The 19920-nt window shown below is 39.0% G+C and overlaps 1 protein-coding gene and 1 non-coding gene across 27 annotated transcripts in view; one reads left to right on the forward strand and one right to left on the reverse strand.

The window, feature by feature from the left end:
- The window catches only part of LOC106730673, a 46443-nt gene that overhangs the window by 24998 nt on the left and 1525 nt on the right, over positions 1 to 19920 (reverse strand). For 21 of the 26 annotated variants that reach the window (XR_004315572.1, XR_004315564.1, XR_004315574.1 and 18 more), the window contains exons 3-4: positions 15712 to 15862; positions 13499 to 13731 (exon numbers count right to left, since the gene is read on the reverse strand). Coding sequence is in view for 2 of the 26 variants with exons in the window: in XM_032468931.1 (XP_032324822.1) it covers positions 15712 to 15862 (151 nt within the window). In the remaining 24 variants the exon portion in view is untranslated. The remainder of the gene's footprint in view (positions 1 to 13498; positions 13732 to 15711; positions 15863 to 19920) is intronic. The other 5 variants (XR_004315561.1, XR_004315560.1, XR_004315559.1 and 2 more) reach the window with 1 other exon arrangement.
- LOC116660314 lies at positions 11992 to 12140 on the forward strand. Its single transcript, XR_004315768.1, has one exon. It is a non-coding gene; the product is annotated as a small nucleolar RNA SNORA57 (small nucleolar RNA).

Below are 19920 nucleotides of genomic sequence, written 5' to 3' on the forward strand. Positions count from 1 at the left end.
ATGAGTAGGCATTACATATGTGATAAAGCTATTTTAAAAAGCAAGGGAGCACAGGGAACTATATTCAATATCTTGTAAGAACCTATAACGGAAAAGAGTCTGAAGTGTACACCTGAAACTAACACAACTGCATAAATCAGCTATAGTGAAATAGAAGATAAAAATAAAAAACCAAAAGCAGAGGAATGAGAACACAAAATTCAGGATGGTGGTTACCTTTAGTTGGGGGAGACTCAGATGGGAAAGGCAAGAAGCCCATAGATAGTTATTGGCTAGCTGGATGGTGAATTTACGGGAGTTCCTTATATAAATCAATGCATCCATAAGCAAAGCAAAGTGAATAAAATGAGAGAGCATGCATAGGCTAAGCAACGAAAATGTGTTCTTAACTATATAAAAGTGTTCACAGTGGTACTGTGCATCAAGGCAAAAATTCTGGAAAATTAAGTTGTTTTCTAAATAATCTCCTGTCTTCCATTTTCTTTTTCTGGACTAATTATTTGACCATTGGACCTCCTGGATTGATCCTCTGTTTTCTGTTTTCCATCTCAGTGTCTCTTGGCTCTATTTTCTGAGAGATTTTCTCCACTTTAATTTCCAAATCTTCTTTTCTACTGTCATGTTTTTAATTTCCAAAAAGTTCATTTTTTATTCTCCAAATATTTCTTTTCTGTAGTATTCTTTCTTCGCAGTACATCCACCTCCAACTTCTACCCTAGGACTCAAGTTTCTTGGGTCCACTGCATTCTTTCCCACTTGTCCATCTGTTTATTGTCCTGCTCTTGTTCTCTCTACCATTCTCCACACCTCTCAGGTCTATGCTTTTAAAAAATATTTTGCTATAATTTTTATTGGTTTTTCAGGAATTTCTCTACCCTTAAAATTTTAATGCAAATATTTAGAACTATATTTATATGCCAGCTCTACAGTTTAATCTGAATTTATATCATACCTTCAAATAAAACAATTCTTTTACCCTTCTTCTCTCTTTGATTTCTCTCCTTCTTCCCACTTCCCATATTGAAATAATCAGAGATCCTCATTTCAGAGTTTTCTTTTAATCAGCACCTGCTTGGTCTTATCATAAAGTTTTACTGGCTTCTTTGTCTACTGGTCAGGAATGTAAGACTGACCACTTTTCTTAGAAAGACTGAGCCTTTCATGTAAGGATTATTGAAAAGGACTAAGATTTTAAAGGTAACTTTTTTTTTTTCACATTAGCCAGAGAATAGGACTTGGGAAAACCAGAAAAAAAAAACAAAAAACAACCCAAAAAACACTACATCTTTTCCTCCACATCCCAGCTATCGTATTGCATTTTGAGACCCTGCTACATTTATAAAAATGAAAGCTTGGAAGGAACTTAAATGTATTGCAGTAGGGGAATGGTTTAACAAGTTTCTACACGTACATAAAATATAATTTTATATGATTATAAAAATTATCTTTATGGATTATTTTAATTATACAAGTAGAAGTCATGGAATAAATGTGTATATACTGAAAGATCTCAGTTATATATAAAAAAATAGACTGGAGGAAATTCATTAAAATGTTAACAATAGTTATTTTGAATGAAGGAGTATAGGTTATTTTCATTCCTTATATTTCTGTTTTTTAAATTTTCTACAGTGAACATGTAGATCTGAAAAAATAATAAATAATAAAATTTTAAAACAAAATCTCACATAGCATTGTCACAGGTGGATTTCTGAAGCCCCTCGCTCTTCTCAAATCAACATAACCCAACTGTAGCAGGATGTGGGTGACCTGGCTGTGGGAAATGATAACTTTTCCCTGTTCCCCAATATCCAGCCCAAGTACGACAGTTTGTAAGGAAAAATCCACAGGATATCTCTATAACACCAGCCCTCAAAGCAGAAATACAGTGTTTCTCCAAGATCGTTCACAAATGTTATTTATTGTTTAACACCACTTATTTCTTTATGAATAAGCCAGTGAGGAATTTTCCAGTCAGACTGGCATGCATGCTGGCAGACTCAGGAAAACCCTGATTCTTGCATTCTAACCCTCAGAGATCATTTACTTCCCCATGGAGTATCTAAGACGAAGATTTAAATACCATCAAAATGTGACCAGATGTCCAAGCAGACAGCCAGAGAAGAGTTACAAAGGGGAACTTGCCCTGTCGGTTTCTTGAATATCTCACAGAGCTACAAAAATTAAAACAGTGTAGTACTACACGGACAGATCAGTGGACCAGAATAAAAAGCCAAGAGATATTTGCAAGTAGAACTTCCACATTAAAAGAGAAAAATGACACAACAAAGATGGCATCTCAAATAACCTTTGGGGGATGTATTTAGTTCTGAATATAAGACAAATCAGGGGAATATGAGGAGTTGTTATAGATTAATAAGAATTAGCTCATATTTAATAACTGTGGACTCCATGGCTTACATATATGCTTTCTAATACTGTCCTTGCTTTGGTTTTCTATTCTAGTTTGCAGAGTTTGGGTCTTAATTTTTAAACTTTTACTTAAATTTTAAAAGTTTAAAAAGGTAGTTGTGATAATTACAAAGTGCTATGGGTATTCAAGGGAGTGATAAATCACATTAGCCTTAGGAGATTAGGGCAAGCTTCAGAGAAATGGTGGCATTCCAGATGAGTCTTGGAGGATGAGCCAAATTTTAGGAGATGGAGATGGTGAGGGAGTGGCATTCCTGGTAGAAGGAACAGAAAATACAAAGGCACAGAGGCAGAAAAGAACTGGGCTTTATGGTGGCACAGGGAGTGGTCCTGTGTGGGTATACGTATTCATTTATTTACTTATTCCAAAATACTTGTTGAGGACCTAATATGTGCCAGACGCTTGCTTCTAGAGTTGGTTCAGCTGCTCAATAGCATCATCAAAGACTTTAGTCCTTTACAGATGTCTAGTTGTCCATTTTCTGTGTGTCAACAACAATCCCCACTGGGGACACAATGGCTGCAACGGCCCCTAGCATCAAATCCTCATATGACAACATGGAAGAAAGCAGTCTCCTCTCACCCGTCAATTATTATTAAGGAATAAACCTCAGCAGCCCCCAGCAGACTTCCCTGAGGCTCAGGCCTCCCACACCCATATCCAATTATTGAACTCTCTGCTTCTCACATTCTGCCGTGTTGCCTCTGACGGTTTGATAAATGGAGCTAGGCATATTGATTATCCATATGGCGAAAAAGTAATAAATTGTATCCCTTCCTCAGATCAACACACACACAAAAATCAACTCTGGGGGTATTATAGACCTAAATGCCAGAAGTAAAACTTTAAAACATTTACAAAAAAATACAAGGAATATCTCTCTAATTTTAGAATAGAGAAAGATTTCTTAACCAAGATGCCAAAAAATTCTAACTATGAAAGGAAAGATTTATAGGTTTCATTTAAATTAAGAGACTTATTCGTCAACACACTATAAAAAAATTGAGAGGAAAGAAGGCAGAAAATATTTACAATATATGTATCTAAAGAACTGCTGCCAAGAATACATAGAATGTCCTCAAATCCATCAAGAAAAAAATAAACAACTTTACCAGAACATGGGCAAGAGACACAAACATTTAATAAAAGAGAAAACACATATGGCCAATAGGCACTTGAAGAGTTGTTCAATTTCCATATTAATCAAGGAAATGAAAATGAAGACCATAATGAGACACTATAACATCTATGAGATTAACAAAAAATAAGAAATCTAACTATACCAAGTGTTGGAGAAGATATGGATCAATGAGATCTCATAAATATTGTTGGTGAGTGTGTAGATTGATTCAACTACTTTGAAATAATTTGGAATTATTGTGTACATTTGAGTATTCCTATACCCTATGACCCAATGACTCCCAGGTGGATAGCTGAGAGGACTCTTATACAAATGCACCAGGGGACATGAAAGTGTTCACAGACATATTGTGCAGAGTAGCAAAAGACTAGAACTGATACAATGTCCATTGGTAGGAGAATGAATGAATAAACTTGGGTATATTTACATGGTGGAATATTATATACCTCTGAAAATAAATGAACTCTAGCTCTAGGTGTTAAACAATAGGTATGAATCTGGACAGCATAATGCTGAGTGAATAAAGTACTCCTTAGATGACCACATAGAGTGCAATATACTTTTTTACAAGACTCTTAAACAAGGGAAATATATTGTTAAGGCAACCATATGTGCGATAAAACCATTTTTACAAAGGAAGGGCTATATGGATATAAAATCAAAAGCCCAGGCAACAGAAGAAAAAATAGGTAAACTGAACTACATCAAAATGAAAAAATTCTGTGCATTAAATGACACAATCAACAGAGTGGAAAGGCAAGCCATGGGTTAGGAGAAAATTTTGCAAAGCATGTATTTGATAAGGGATTAATATGCAGAATATATAAAGAACTCGTACAATTCAACAACAAAAACCAACCAAATTAAAAAGTGGGCAAAGGACTTGACTAGACTTGTCTCCAGAGAAGATATTCAAATGGCCAACAAGTACATGAAAGGTGTTCAACATTACTAATCATTAGGGAAACGCAAATCAAAACCACAGTGATACCACCTCACACACAGTAGGATGGCTATTATCAAAAAAATAGAAAATAACAACTGTTGGTGAGGATGTGGGGAAGTTGAAACCCTTGTAAACTACTGGTGGGAATGTGAAATGATGCAGCTGCTATGGAAAACAGTATGGTAGTTGCTCAAAAAAAAAAAAACAAAAAAAAAAACAAAAAACCCAGATCTACCATACGACCTAGCAATTCAACTTCTGAGTATATATCCAAAAGAACTGAAAGTGGGGGCTCAAAGAGATATGTGTATGTCCATGTTCATAGCAGCATTTTTCACAACAGCTAAAATTGCACTAGAAGCAACCCAAGTGTCTACTGATAATCTGAATGAGTAAACAAAAGGAGGACTATACATATAATGGAATATTAATCAGCCTTAAAAAGGAAGAAAATCCAGTCGCATGTTACAACATGTATGAGAAGATTATGCTAAGTGAAATAAGCCAGTGACGAAGGAACAAAAACGCTGTCTGACTCCCCTTACGTGAGGTATCTAGAGTAGTCAAAGTCATAGAAACAGAAAGTAGAATGGTGGTTGCCGGGACTGCAGGGGCGGGAATGGGAAGTTATTGTTTAATGGGTACAGAGTTTTAGTTCAGCAAGATGAAAAACATTTTGGAGATGGATGGTGGTGATGGTAGCACAGAAATATGAATGTTTTTAATGCCACTAAACTGTACACTTAAAAATGGCTAAGATGGGGGATGGTATAGCTCAGTGGTAGAGTGAGTGCTTAGACTGCACAAGGATCTGGGTTCAATCCCCAGTACCTACATGAAAAAAAAAAAATGGTTCAGATGTTAAATTTTATGTGATGTGTATTTTACCACAATTTAAAAAAATAAAAAATGAAAAGAGGCAAGGGAATAATAAGCACAAAATTCAAGATGGTGGTTACCTTTAGTTGTGGAAGGACAGAAATGGGAAAGGAGAGGCGCCAAATAGTTATCGGCACAATTCTAGTTGGGTGGTGGATTCATGGCAGTTCCTCATAGAAATGCAAACATTAACAAATCAAAATAAATAAAATGAAAGTGACCATGCATGGACTAAACAATGATAGAGTGTTCTTCTCTGAGAATTATAATCTAATTACATGCATTTAAGGACCAAAACGTAAAAATCATTTTTAAAATACTCTTTAAGCAAAGAGTCTATAAATCACTCATGATTTACTGTTAATATTTTTGCAGTCTTTGTATATGTATGTGTATACATATATATATATTTGTGCTAAAATTGGAAAATTGAACACTCTTGTAACTTTATCTTTTACCTAACAGTACATTGATAACATTTTTGCACATCATTGAATATTCTTTAAGAGTATTTTAAATATAGTCATAAAGTTCCATTGTATGGATATATCATAGTTTATTTAAATAAAAGACTATTGCTAGAATTTAAATTGCTCCTATAATTTCCCTATTATAACATGATAGGTTTAATATCCTGGTAGCTTAATCTTTGCATCTGTTCTTTCCTCTGGAGAAATTCATGGACATGGAATGGTTGAGGCAAAGAGATAATAAAAAAGTCAAGACCTTTGATATAAAAAAAGGCCTGTGATCCTCAGGAAAGGTTTACCAAGGCTCATTCCCACAAATAAAATATACAAACAATACACAAGTCCTTTTTCTCATATCCTCATCAATTCATGAGCTTTATAAGTTTTTAAATCCCTCCTAAAAAATCTTATTTCCCTGATGTTTTAATTTGCATTTCCCTGGTTACAACTGAGATTGAATATTAAGATCTTTTTCATAGTTTAAAAAATTAACTAGTTTTTAATTGAAAGAGTAATTCATGTACATGGTAGAAATATCAAACAGCAATAAGATACACTACAGAACATAAGTCTCCTTCCTGCCCTGGAGCCCCAGTCCCCCTGAGGCAGCCACCATGATCTGTTTCTTGTTTCTCCTTCCAAAAATATTATGTACATAAACAAGCACATATGCAAGAAGAAATGTATTTATGTATACATATATTTGCCCTTTTAAAACATGATGAGTACATGTTTTTAGAGTGAAATACAAACCCCTCAGACCTCATCTGTACAGATGTCCCCAACAATCACCACACTCCGACTGCACTGGCCATCTTTGTGGCCCTTGGCACCCTAAGTTCTTTCCTGTTTTGAAGGCTTTTTTCTTGTGCCCCGTTTCCTCAACTCAAATAGCACCTCTAGAGAAGTCTCCCCGACCACCTGTTCTAAAGCAGCCCCCCTGCACCCAACCATTCATTGTCACATCTCTTTCTTGCATTTCTTTCATAGCATTTACAACCATCAGAAATGATCTCCTTTCTGGGTTGTTTTATTTATTCATTGCCTCTCTCCTCTACCAGTATGCAAGCTTCATGACAGCTTGGATCTAAGCTGTTCTGTTTACCTCTATTTCTCCAGTACCTAGGACAGTTCTTAGCACACAGCAAGTCTTCATTTAATATTTACTGAATGAGTGATTGTTAAGCACACTACTTTACTTTGCTGTTCTTACTTAACTGCAAGTGAGAGAGTTAAATATTGCATACACACACACCTATATATATTATGTATATATATGCTTCATTCTTTTTTTATGGCTGCATAGTATTTCTTTGAATTGATGTTTCACAATTTATTAAGCCAGTCCCCCACTGATGGACTGTTAGGTTGTTTCTAGTATTCTATTTCAAACAATGCCCAAATATGTGTTATTTCACACACAAAGGAATATATTCATAGAAATTGTTTGTTCCTAGAAACTGAATCCCTGGGAAATAAGAGTGATGTGTTTATGGCTTATTTTATTTTATGGAGATATAATTGACATTATATTAGTTTCAGCTGTTCAACATAATGATTCAACATTTGTATATATTTCAAAATGATCACAAGACGTCTAATTAGCATCCTTCACCATACATAGTTACAGATTTTTTTTCTTGTGATGAAAGCTTTTAAGATCTATGTCTTTGTAGTTTTAATAGCATTGTCAGGTGTCCTTTCAAAAAAGTAGCACCAATTCACACACATATTTTCCCCAAAAATGTATGTGTCTATTTATTCATGTTGTATCCAAATCTGTATTATCAAATGTTCTGATCTTTACCAAACTAGGGGGAAATACAGATGAAAGCAAAAATTGGCTTTCACAGAAAATATAAGTGGCTTTTAAAACATGTTAAAAGATGCTTAACCACACTCAATAGTTTTATTTGCATATCTTTAATTATGAATGAGGATGAGCATCTTTTAACATGTTCACAGGCCATTTATAAAGCTAGAACAATTATTCTCTTACCTCCTTTTTTCATGCCATTGGCATGTCAGTGCAGAATTCAAAGAGGCAAATTTATTAAAGTTTTCTTTTACGGCTGAGACTTTAGGTTTTGTTTAGGAAAGCTATCCCACACTGAAATTATTAGGCCTTCTTCTGTTTTTTTTTTTTTTTCCTGGTATTTTCACAGTACTTTAAATTTTTTATCCTTATTGGGATTCAGCTGTCCTGCCACCATTTATTGATCTGTCCTTCTCTTCCCTGCCAGGCAGCAATGGCACCTTTATCATATACTGGTGTTTCATATGCACACCTACACCCTCCCCATGGGAATGTGGAGTCACACATGAATGACTTGAGATTTTATTCTGGGGAAGCCTAAGAGTCTTGAGGCATATGGTATGTGGAGGAAAAAGAGGCAAGTCCCTTTGAGAGGACCGAGAAAGGAGTAGTTCTCAAAACTATGAAGAGGACAGAATCTGGGGCTCTTGGTGGGGGGACTCTTGCCCTCTATCGCCAGGGCATCAGGAAGATGGCAAGGCCTGAAGGCGTTAGAGCTTGGAAAACATACAACCTTACAAACTGAGATTGCTAAGCCCGATAGATCAAAAATAAATGGACTTACACAATAAAACTATGATTTAAAAAAATAAAAAATAAAAAAAAATGGACTTAACATTCAATTCAGGACATTTTTTTAAGAACAACAAAACAAATGTAAAAAAACAAAAGGAAGGAATGTGTAAAGCTAAAAAGATAAAATAATGAATTAGGAAAGAGGAAGATGCCAGAACTAATAAATACACCCAAAGAATGATTTTTGGAGAGAAAAAAATTAAAAACTGGTAAATAACAATGAAGAAAAAAATGGCAAAGCACACTCATAGCAAGATAGCATACTAAGATACTAATGAATAATTTTTGTCTGTTTCATCTGTTCTGGGCTGAGAGAGGTAAATTAAAGTCTCCCATTTCTATTGCATTTCTAATATACACACATATGCTTGCGTGCGCACAATTTTTAATGACATTTCCCCTTTTTGCACCATTTCCACTCCCATTCCAACTCTTCTCTTCCCCACTCTTGTCCCCTGGTGCCCACTAATGTATTTAACTATGTGTCCTTGGTTACATACATCTCATCAAATGATATAATGTATTTAACTATGTGTCCTTGGTTACGTACGTCTCATTAAATGACAGTGTTATGGTCTGAATTGTGTTCCCACCAAAGTTCCTATGTTGAAGTTCTAACCCCTAGAACCTCAGAATGTAACTGTATTTGGAGATCGGGTCTTTAAAGAGGTACTTAAGTTTAAAATGAGGTCTTTAGGGTTGGCCTGATGTCCTTCTAAGAAGAGAAAATTTAGACACAGATAAATACGTGCACAGAGAAAAGACCATGTGAAGATGCAGGGAGATGATGGCTATCTAGAAGTTAACGAAAGAGGACTCAGAAGAAACCAGCTCTGCTGACATCTTGATCTCAGACTTACTTCGAGCTTCCAGAACTGTGAGGAAATAAATGTCTATTATTGAAGCTACCCACTCTTTGGTATTTTGTTATGGCAGCCCAGCAAACTAAGACATCCAGTGTTGGGATAGGGATGTGTTTGTTTTTTTAATTTACATATATCATCTTAGATATAGACTCAATCTGTTTCTTTTTTTCCGCCTTAGGCAATTTCTAAAAATATTTTCCTTTCGCTTGTCATATTTTCTACAGTGGATGTGTGTACTGATTTTTCTGTTTTTTCTTATTGTGGTAAAACATATATGACAAAAAATTGACCATCTTAACCTTTTTTCAGTGTACAGGTTGGCAGCGTTGAGTACATTCACATTGCTGTGAGGCATCCATCTCCAAAACTTTTTTTTTTCCCAAACGGAAACTTTATACCCATTAAACAGCAACTTCTTATTCCTCCCTCCCCTCAGCCCCTGGCAACCACCATTCTATTTTCTGTCTCTATGAATTTGACTACAGGCACACTTGGAGATATTCGTTTGGTTCTAGACCACCACAATAAAGTGAACATCGCAGTAAAGTGAGTCACATGAATTTTTTGGTTTTCCAGTGCATATAAAAGTTATGTTTATACTATACCATAGTCTATTAAGTGTGCAATAGTTTTATGTCTAAAAAAAATCAATGTATCTACCTTCATTAAAAAACACTTTATTGCTGTAGGATGCTAAACATCATCCGAGTTGTCAGTGAGTGATAATCTTTCTGCTGGTGGAGGGTGTTGCCTCCACGTTGATGGCTGCTGACTGCTCAGGGTGGTGGCTGCTCAAGGGTAGGGTGGCTGTGGCAATGTCTTAAAATAAGATAGCAATGAAGTTTGCCACATCGATTGACCCTTCCTTTCACAAATAATTTCTCTGTAGCAGGCAATGCTGTTTGGCAGCATTTACCCACAGTAGAACTTGTTTCAAAATTGGAGTCAGTCCTCTCAAACCCTGACGCTGCTTTATCAACTAAGTTTATGCGATATTCTAAATCTTTTGTTGTCATTTCAACCATCTTCACAGCATCTTCACCACGAGTAGATTCCATCTCAAGAAGCCACTTTCTTTGCTCCTCCATAAAAAGCAGCTCCTCATCTATTAAAGTTTTATCATGAGATTGCAGCAATTCAGTCACATCTTCAGGCTCCACTTCTAATTCCAGTTCTCTTGCTATTTCTACCACATCTGCAGTGACTTTCTCCACAGAAGTCTGGAATTCCTCCAAATCATCCATAGAGGTTGGAATCAACTTCTTTCAAAATCCTGTTAATGTTGACATTTTGTCCTCTTCCCAAGAGTCATGAATATTCTTAACAGCATCTAGAATGGTGAATCCTTCCCAGAAGGTTTTCTACTTACTTTATCCTGATCCATCAGAGAAATCACCGTCTATGGCAGTCACAGCGTTGTGAAATATATTTCTTAAATAACAAAACTTGAAAGTCAAATTACTCCTCGATCTATGGGTTACAGAATGGATGTTGTGTTAGCAGGCATGATCTTTGTACATCTCCATCAGAGCTCTTGGGTGACCAGATGCATTGTCAATGAGCAGTAATATTTTGAAAAGAATCTTTTCTTTCTTTCTTTCTTTCTTTTTCCTGAGCAACAGTGGGCTTAAAATATTCAATAAACCATGTTGGAAACACATGTGCTGTCATCCAAGCTTTCTGTTCCATTTATAACACTGGCAGAGTAGATTTAGCATGATTCTTAAGTGCCCCACAACTTCTAGAATGGTAAATGAGCACTGGCTTCAACTTAAAGTCACTAGCTGCACTAGCCCTAGCAAGAGAGTCAGCCTGTTCTTTGAAGCTTGACGCCAAGCACTGACTTCTCCTCTCCAGCTATGGAAGTCCTAGATGGCATCTTCTTCCAATAGAAGGCTGTTACATCTACATTAAACCCCTGTTGTTTAGTGTAGCCACTTTCATTAATTCATTTAATTACTTTTGCTCGATCTTCTGGACAACTTGCTGCAGCTGTACTTTGATGTCATGGAGATGGCTTCTTTCCTTAAACCTCTGGAACCAACCTCTGCTAGCTTCACACTTTTCTTCTGCAGCTTCCTCACCTCTCAGCCTTCATAAAATTGAAGCGAGTAGGGCCTTTCACTGGATTAGGTTTTGGCTTAAGGGAATGTTGTGACTGGTTTAATTTTCTATCCAGACAACTCAAACTTTCTCCATGTCAGCAGTAAGGCTGTTTCCCTTTCTTATCATTCAAGTGTTTACAGGAGTAGCACTTTTAATTTCCTTCAAGAGTTTTTCGCTTGCATTCACAACTTGGCTGACTGTGTGGTGCAAGAGGTCCAGCTTTCAGCCTGTCTCAGTTTTCCACATGCCCTCCTCACTGAGCTTAATTATTTCTAGTGGTTGATGTAAAGTGAGAGACATGGGACTCCTCCTTTCACTTGAACACTTAGAGGCCATTGGAGGGTTATTAATTGGCTTAATTTTAATACTGTGTGTCTCAGGGAATATGGAGGCCTGAGGAGAGGGAGAGAAATGGGCCAACAGACATTAGTTGAGCTGTTCCCATTGTCATAACATTTATTGAGTTCACTGTCATCTGGGTGAGGTTTGTGGCACCCCCAAACAGTGACAATAGTAACATCAAAGATCACAGATCAACCCTCCTTTTCTTGGTGGGGATTGGGCATATGGTCCTGGTCCCTGTAATGTATAGAGGTAGAGAGAAAGGGCTCTTGTCCCCTTGGCATCATGTCTTTGGCACTAGCAGCTTCTAGTCTGCTGGTTCTATCCTTAAGTACTAGGACATGAGGGGGAAAAAAAAAAAAAAGGAAAAACGGAGGAAAAAAACCAAGAGAGGGAAGAAAAATCACAGATCATCATAACAAATATAGTACTAGTGGGAAAGTTTAAAATATTGTGAGAATTACCAAAATGTGACACAGAGACACGAAGTGAGCAAATGCTATTGGAAAAAAGGTGTCGATAGACTTGCTCAATGCAGGGTGGCCACAAACCTTCAACTTTAAAAAAAAATGCAGTTAAGTGAAGAGCAATAAAAATGAAGTATGTCTGTACTCTAGGTACTTCATATAAGTGGAATCATATAACATTTGTCCTTCTGTGTTTGGCTTATTTCACTTAGCAAGTGTCTTCAAGGTTCATCTATGTTGTAGCGTTTACCAGTATTTCCTTCCTCTTTAAGGCTGAATAATATTCTACTGTATGTAAAAACCACATTTTGTTTATTCATTCATCCACTGATGGACATCTGGGTTGTTTACACCTTTAGGCTGTTGTGAATAATGCTGCTCTGAACATGGGTGTGTAAATCTCTTTTTGAGATCCTGCTTTCAGTTCTTCTGGGTAAACACCCAGAAGTGGAACTGCTGGATCATACAGTAATTCTATTTTCAATTTTTTGAGGGACTTTCATACTGTTTCCCCCAGCGTCTGCACCATTTTACATTCCCACCAGCAATGCACAAGGGCTCCAATTTCTCTTCATTCTTTGCCAACACTTGTTAATTCTGTTTCTGCTTTTGTTTTCCATATAACAGTCATCTTCATAGGTGTGAAATGAGTTTGTCATTGCCCCGCCTTTGTCAGTCTTTCCTTGCTCTGGGCCCTACTTGAAACTGGCAATCTTCTGAGTTCCCCAGCAAACAGATCGCAGCAGTATTTCCAAGGGTGTTGCATGCTGACTCCAATACCTAAGAGGCCCTCCAAGCACTGTGCTCTTTCTCCTGTGCAAGCTGCAACAGTTTCCCTTTTACTTTAATAGAAATGTCTCGGAGTATCCAAGAGTACTAAATAAAAATTTCACCAATGCGGCAGACTTTTACATTTTTGTGGGCTTTATCTCTCACTCTTTGTCACATATGTGTCTTTTCTTTGTCACATATGTGTCTTACTAGGGCATTTAGGGTACTTGCCAATTTTTGCTCACCAGGTCCAATTAGGATGATGTCATCAATATAGTGGACTAACCTAATGTTCTGTAGGATAAGATGGCTGAGGTCCCTGTGATGTGTTTTGTGACAAAGAGCAAGAGAGATGTCATAGCCCAAGAGAAAAATTGTGACTGTGTACTGCTGTCCTTCCCACATAAAAGCAAGCATATTTTTATTTTTTCAACCAATGAGGATCAGGAAGAATGCATTCATTACCTCTACAGCAGCAAACAAAGTACCAGAGGCTGTGCTGAGCTGCTCAGAGTAGACACCACACCCGGCAGGATAACTGAGAGGAGGGTATGCCACGTGGGTCCTCCAGAAGCCCACGGTGAGATGGGATTAGGAGTGCAAGAGGTTTGTTGTGAGGTAACACCGGTGACAACTCAAAAGAAGAGGAAGCAGGACTGGGCAGGCAGAGCTTTCAGACCACAATGCAGATCTAACACCTGTGAACAGAAAGTAGGGGAGGAAGCAGGATGGGGCAGGGAGAGCCTCAGAGACTGAAGTTGATCTTACAAAGTCCACGCCAGCCCAACAGGAGTTTCAGAGCAAAAATCAGCTTCGACAAGGTTGAACAAAAGGCTAAATTGAACAAAGATATGATGGAAGCCAGCACCCTTGCACCCTCTAAGTGTCTAAGAGTGGCACTAGTCTCTGCAGTTCCTCCCAGGATGTGGTATTACTTCTGAGTTACTCTATTGTCTAGGAGATGAGGAGGCAGTTTCACAGGCTTTTGCTGGTTCTTCCCATCCCTGGTCCTCAGGGGCATGGCCCCTGGTCCCCAGGTCAGAAAACCAACATAAGGTTACTGTTAGCTTCCAAGTAAATCTTTTCAAAATATTAATGTGGAAACTAGGGGAATTAGCACAGGGTCATTCCACAGTCCCACTGAATGGACAGAAAGATTGAGTTGGGTCAAAAGTCCATTTACTGCCTGACTTCCATCAGCCCATTCTGATAGGATTGCCATGATGGTTTCAGGTCCTTTGGTATTAGCTTCAGCAGAGACCCCATTACGGGTATCCATTATTCAACTCTATTCAACAGGTTTAAAGAACTGTTAAAGAACTGGATATCCCCTTATCCCAATGCATAGCTATTCAGTCAGTGGCCACAGATCCCTTTGCAGGACTGGCAGACTATTTATATATATACTTGTGGTGGTGCTTTGGGTATAATAAGAAAAATACTTAGTTTTTGTCCTGGTTCTTGGCACAAAGCTCCTAAAAACCTGGGAATTCCCTGAATGATAAGGGTGATAGGAGAATCATTTGTTCTCATGAGGTGAGTCTTAGTGCCCCTGAATAGCTTCAGGATAGGGGCTGGTCTCCAGAAAGACCAGGGCTTAATTAGAAACTTGGGACTTTTAGCCCCAGCTCCCAAACTCCAGGGAGGGGAGAAGGACTGGAGATTGAGTTAATCACCAATGGCCAGTGATTACATCAATCATGCCAATATAATGAAAGCTCCATAAAAACCCCTAAATGGTGGCGTTTGGAGAGCTTCCAGATTGATGAACACATCCATATGCTGGGAGGGTGGGACACCCCAACTCTAAAGGGAAAGAAGTGCTTGTGCTTGGGATCATTCCAGATCTTGCCCTGTGAGCCTCTTTATCTGGCTGTTCATTTGTATCCTTTATATTAACTGTAATAGTAAGTATAGCATTTTGCTGAGTTCTATGAGTCATTCTAGCAATTTAGTGAACCTGAGAGGAGGGGTTGTGGGGACCCCCGAACTTTGTAGCTAAGTCAGGGAGAACTGTAGGTAACTTGGGGATCTGAAACTTGAGACTGGTGTCTGAAGTAGGACACAGATCTTAAACGTGGAGTTTGATACCAACTCCAGGTAGCTAATGTCTGATTTAAATTGGATTGTAAGACACTTGGTGGGTCTCAGAGAACTGGAGAAATGGTTGGTGTGATAAAAGACCTCTTATTGTTCCTCAAGGGGACTTGGCTCCCCCTTCAGTGAACTCTGAAAACTGACTCAGGTTTGGGTATTGACAAGGGACCATAATTATCCATAACACTGGATGACATCAGCCTTTAACTCACTAACTCTAAATAAATAAATAAATTTCCTTTTATTTGGGAGTCTAATTCCAGGGTCGAACTACTTATTTACTCTCATTAACCTCAGAGGGCATCTCAAGATACCAGTGGCCCTCTGCTTGCTTGCTCACTGCCTCTGCACCTAGTCAGATGGTGGGTTCTCAGGTCTTACATAGTAAATCCCTTCTAACATTGCCCTCTCTCTTGGAGTCTTGTAGTGTGTGTCAAGGAAGTTCTGGCATCTCCACATACTATTAAGACCAGCTCCAGGGAACCTTGCTAGAATATTGAAGGCCACATCACAGGTGAATGCCCCATGTCAATAAATTCTCTCCAATCCAGCTTTATGCTCCATCCCCCCTAGTCATTCACCTCAGATCCAGTGCCACATGGCTTCCCTTCACTCCAGATGGCACATGTTGACCAGGTCCTGTGATTCCTTGGGTGGGTAAGCTGATCCTCTGGGAGGAGGGACTGTAACTTCCTGCTCAGGTTGTGGTGAGTCCCGATTCTGACTGTGGGCCTGGAGGCAATGAGGGGTGAAAGAGGCAGATCTTAAGAAAAGCAAATGACATCTTGCAAGGCACCTGCTTCCAGTGAGGTCTTTGCACTGTCTCCAGATTAGGGGAGAGGCTGCTCCTGGCCAGGAGAATTCAGGGGAATTTGGGGGTTCAAGGTGTTCATGCTCATGCACCCACTGTCCCCACCCCAGAGACCCATGCTTTTCCTAGCAGGGCTCTGAATTTGACAGATCTAACACAGCTGCACAGTCAGCCTCCTCTGGCAGCACAGTCCCCCTTACAATCAGCTGCAGACCCTGACTTTCAAAAGTTTGCCCTGAAGCTGCAGGAGATAAGAGTCTCCTTAAAAACTGCCATTAAGCTCCCCATGGCTTTTACACATCTCAAGTTGGCTGTTAGCTACTCTAAGCCTATCATTTTCTTTTTGCAGGTTTCTTATGCTGTTCATAAAAGCCAGCCTACTCTACATTTCTTATAATTATCATTGCCCCCCTACAATCAAATGCTACCTTCCATTTTCCAGCTCAGTTTCACCTTCCACCTGCACCTCATCCCAATTAAGCACAGAAGAAAACTTTAGTATTTTGGATGCCCCATCATGCTAAGCGTTATCGCCACCCACTTGCCACTAGCCATACTGTCCCTACTGCCAGTCAGAACAACAGGTAATCCAATTTCACAATCCTATCCTGAATGTCTTCTTTTAAGGTGGTGCAGTGTAGCCTTGAGGTGAGGTGTTGGGGATTGTCTCTGCATAAAGTCAGCTGGAGCCCAAGCAGCTTGGCTAGGACAGGATAGGTCAAAGGCACTGGCGGCCAAGAGGCTCCGATGTGGCATTAAAAGATGTCAGATACAAAGGCACATCATAGATTTTCTTTCCACACTAGGTTTACTCCATTTGCATTTATTGATGTAATGTGATGGATAGATTTAGTTCTCATTCTGGCATCTTGTTTTATGTTCTGCTTTCCCTCTTGAGTGCTTCCTTTGTTTTGCATCTTTTGCTCTGTGGTGTGCATGTGTTTTCTTCAGGCTATTTCACTGCATTGGCAGCAATTTAGCACACGATTTCTTCTGGAACCACCAGACTTTGTCAGGACGAGATGTGTCAGATATGCTAAGATGTGATCTTACGCATAAAAGCTAAGAGTCCACATGCACAAGCACTCCTGGTTTGTTTTACTGGTTACGTATTTGTGCCCGACAGAAATTCTGATGAATTCCATTTTGCTTTTCCATTACATGCACAGCTTTAGTGAGGACACTCCTAAAAGTGCTTCCGTTTCAGGTTAATGAGGACCAAATCTTCTGCTTACAACTTTCCCTGTTTGATAAGTGAAGGAATTTTCTACACATCAGCTTCTGGCTCCTTAGTTTCCCACCTTGTCCCTCCTATCCTCCCCACACCATCTGAGTGCCAGGCACTGCAGGGCACATTTCTACTGTGATGTGACCCCCGTGCTCTGCTCCTCTATGTCACACACTTTGTGCCCTACATCAGATGAGTCATCACAGAGGGTGGTAGGGCTCTCCTACACCAGGCTGGCTGGCAAAAACCGAATTATAAGTAGGAAGGACTATAGACCACATAAATCTATTCTGTAAAACCCAAACTATACGTATCTCATGTCAGCTTCCCCCCACTCAGATTCACTCCAACATCATCTGACATGAAGCAAAGGACAATTAGGGCAAGAAGAGATAGTGGTCTTAACTGACTGAACCAAAACTGCGTTACCTATGAAAATTTTACGAAAGCATATGCCCATGTGAACACACTGTTAGGGCCCTTCAACCCTGTCCTTAAAAGGGACCATGGAACTGATGGGTCCAAAGCTTAAACTGTCTCCATGTTGCACCTTATGGTTTATAATTTAGTATAGAGACATCATTAACCCACAAATAGGTGTAAGAAAGTCCAACAAAGTTGTTTTTTTCCCCCAAATGATTGATGCTTTTTAGGAAATACCAAAATTTTCAAAAGAAAAAATGTTCTTGTTCTTTTTTGTTCCCTGTCTTGCTGATGCCTGGTCTGCCTATTGTGCTGATGGGGTGAGGTGAGAGCCCAATAAGCAGAAGATCACTCTTATAAGAAAGGATTCAGAGCAGTGCTGTCTGATAGAACTTTCTGCAATGATGGAAATGTTCTGTTTCGGCACTGTCCAACATGGTAGCCACTGGCCACATGTTGCTAGCCATTGAGCCCTTGAAACGGCACTAGTGAGACTGAAGAATAGACTTTTAAATTTTATTTAGGTTTAATTAAAATGTGAATTTAAATAGCCATATCAGGCTGGTAGCTGCCATAAAAGGCAGGGAAGATCTGGAGCCATTTGAGCGGGAAGAAGACAAAGAAAGGGGAAGGAGGAGGTGGCGTGCCAGCCTTGTGGCTGTGACCAGCCTGGGGAGTTTTTTGGTTTGTTTGGGCTTTTTTTAACCATTTTATTGAGGTATGATTGACACACAAAAAGCTGAACATACTTAAGATATACAACTTGATGGATTTGGAGGTAAGTACATACCAGTGAAGCCATTGCTACAGTCTATGCTATAAACATAGTTTATCATCTCCAAAAGTTTCCCCAAGTCTTCTTTCTTTTGTGTCTGTGTGTAAGAACACTTAACATAAGATCTACCCTCTTAGTAAATGTTTAAGTATATAATACAATACTGTTAACTATAGGCACTCTGCTATACAGTAGATCTCTAGGTCTTATTCATCTTGTAAACCTGAAACTGTGCCCTGTGACTACTATCTCTCCATTTTCCCTCCCCCCAACCCCTGGCAACCAGCATTCCACTATCTGCTTCTATAAGCTTTACTAGTTTCGATTCTTCATGTAAATGAAATCACGCAGTATTTGTCTCTCTGCGTCTGGCTTCTTTCACTTTCAGGTTCACCCATGTTGTTGCAAATGACAAGGTTTCCTTCTTTTTTAAGCCTGAATAATATTCCGTTGTATACATATACCACATTTTCTTTTTCCATTCATCCATTGACAGACATTTAGGTTGCGCCCATGTCTTGGCTACTGTGAATAATGCTGCAAGGAACATGGGGGTGCACATATCCCTTTGATATCCTGATTTCAAATCCCTCGGATATATACCCAGAAGTGAGAGTGCTGGATCATTTGGTAGTCTTATTTTTAATTTCTTGAGAAAATCCCATGGTGTTTTCCATAGTGGCTGCACCCATTTACATTCCCGTCCATGCTGTACAAGGGTTCCCCTTTCTCAATATCTTTGCTAAAACATCGTTTTTTTTTTGACAATAGTCATTACAGTTGTGACATGATATCTCATTGTGGTTTTGGTTTGCATTTCCCTGATGATTAGTGATGCTTAGCAGCTTTTCAGATACCTGTTGGCCATGTTTATGTCTCCTTTGGTGAAATATCTATTCAGTTCCTTTGCCTATTTTTTGATTGTAGTGTTTTGTTGTTGTTGTTGTTGTTGTTTGTTTTTTCTATTGAGTTATGAGAGTTTCTTCTATCAGCCTGGGGAGTTTTGAAAAGACAGAGCCAAAGGGCAGTTCTGCCCAGAGGGGCTTCCCACTAAGGCTTTTCTATGTCCCTCTTTCTCAGAAGTTAGGGAGCAGCCAGGTAGGACAGACAGATAGGTGTGGGGCTGACTAATCCATTAGGCACAATGCCTAAGACATCAGAAAATATTTTAGCTTTTTTTTAAATTAGAAGGGAAAAAAGGCCAAAGAAAATGTCATAATATATATTAATATATTCATCTTTATGTCAACCCAGTCATAAAATATAATCTAAAAACATTTTTATGGGGGAGGGAGGGAGCCCTTGAAAACAAAAATGACTAAACCCCACAAAAGTCAGAATGTGTGGGAGGAGGGGGGCTTCTTCAGCTCATCTTGGGCTCCCAGGTATCTACCTGGCCACCTCCCCTTTGAAGGCTGCCCCAGAGGCCACACCTGACTTCACTAATGGGCTCCGTCTGCCCCAGGACTTGGCACAAATAAGTCAAATAGGAGAACCAAGGCTCTCCAACCATCCCGGGGTCAGAACAGACCCCTGCACCCAGGCTTGGAAAA

Source organism: Camelus ferus, chromosome 27 (genome assembly GCF_009834535.1).
Source record: "Camelus ferus isolate YT-003-E chromosome 27, BCGSAC_Cfer_1.0, whole genome shotgun sequence".
NCBI lineage: Eukaryota > Metazoa > Chordata > Mammalia > Artiodactyla > Camelidae > Camelus > Camelus ferus.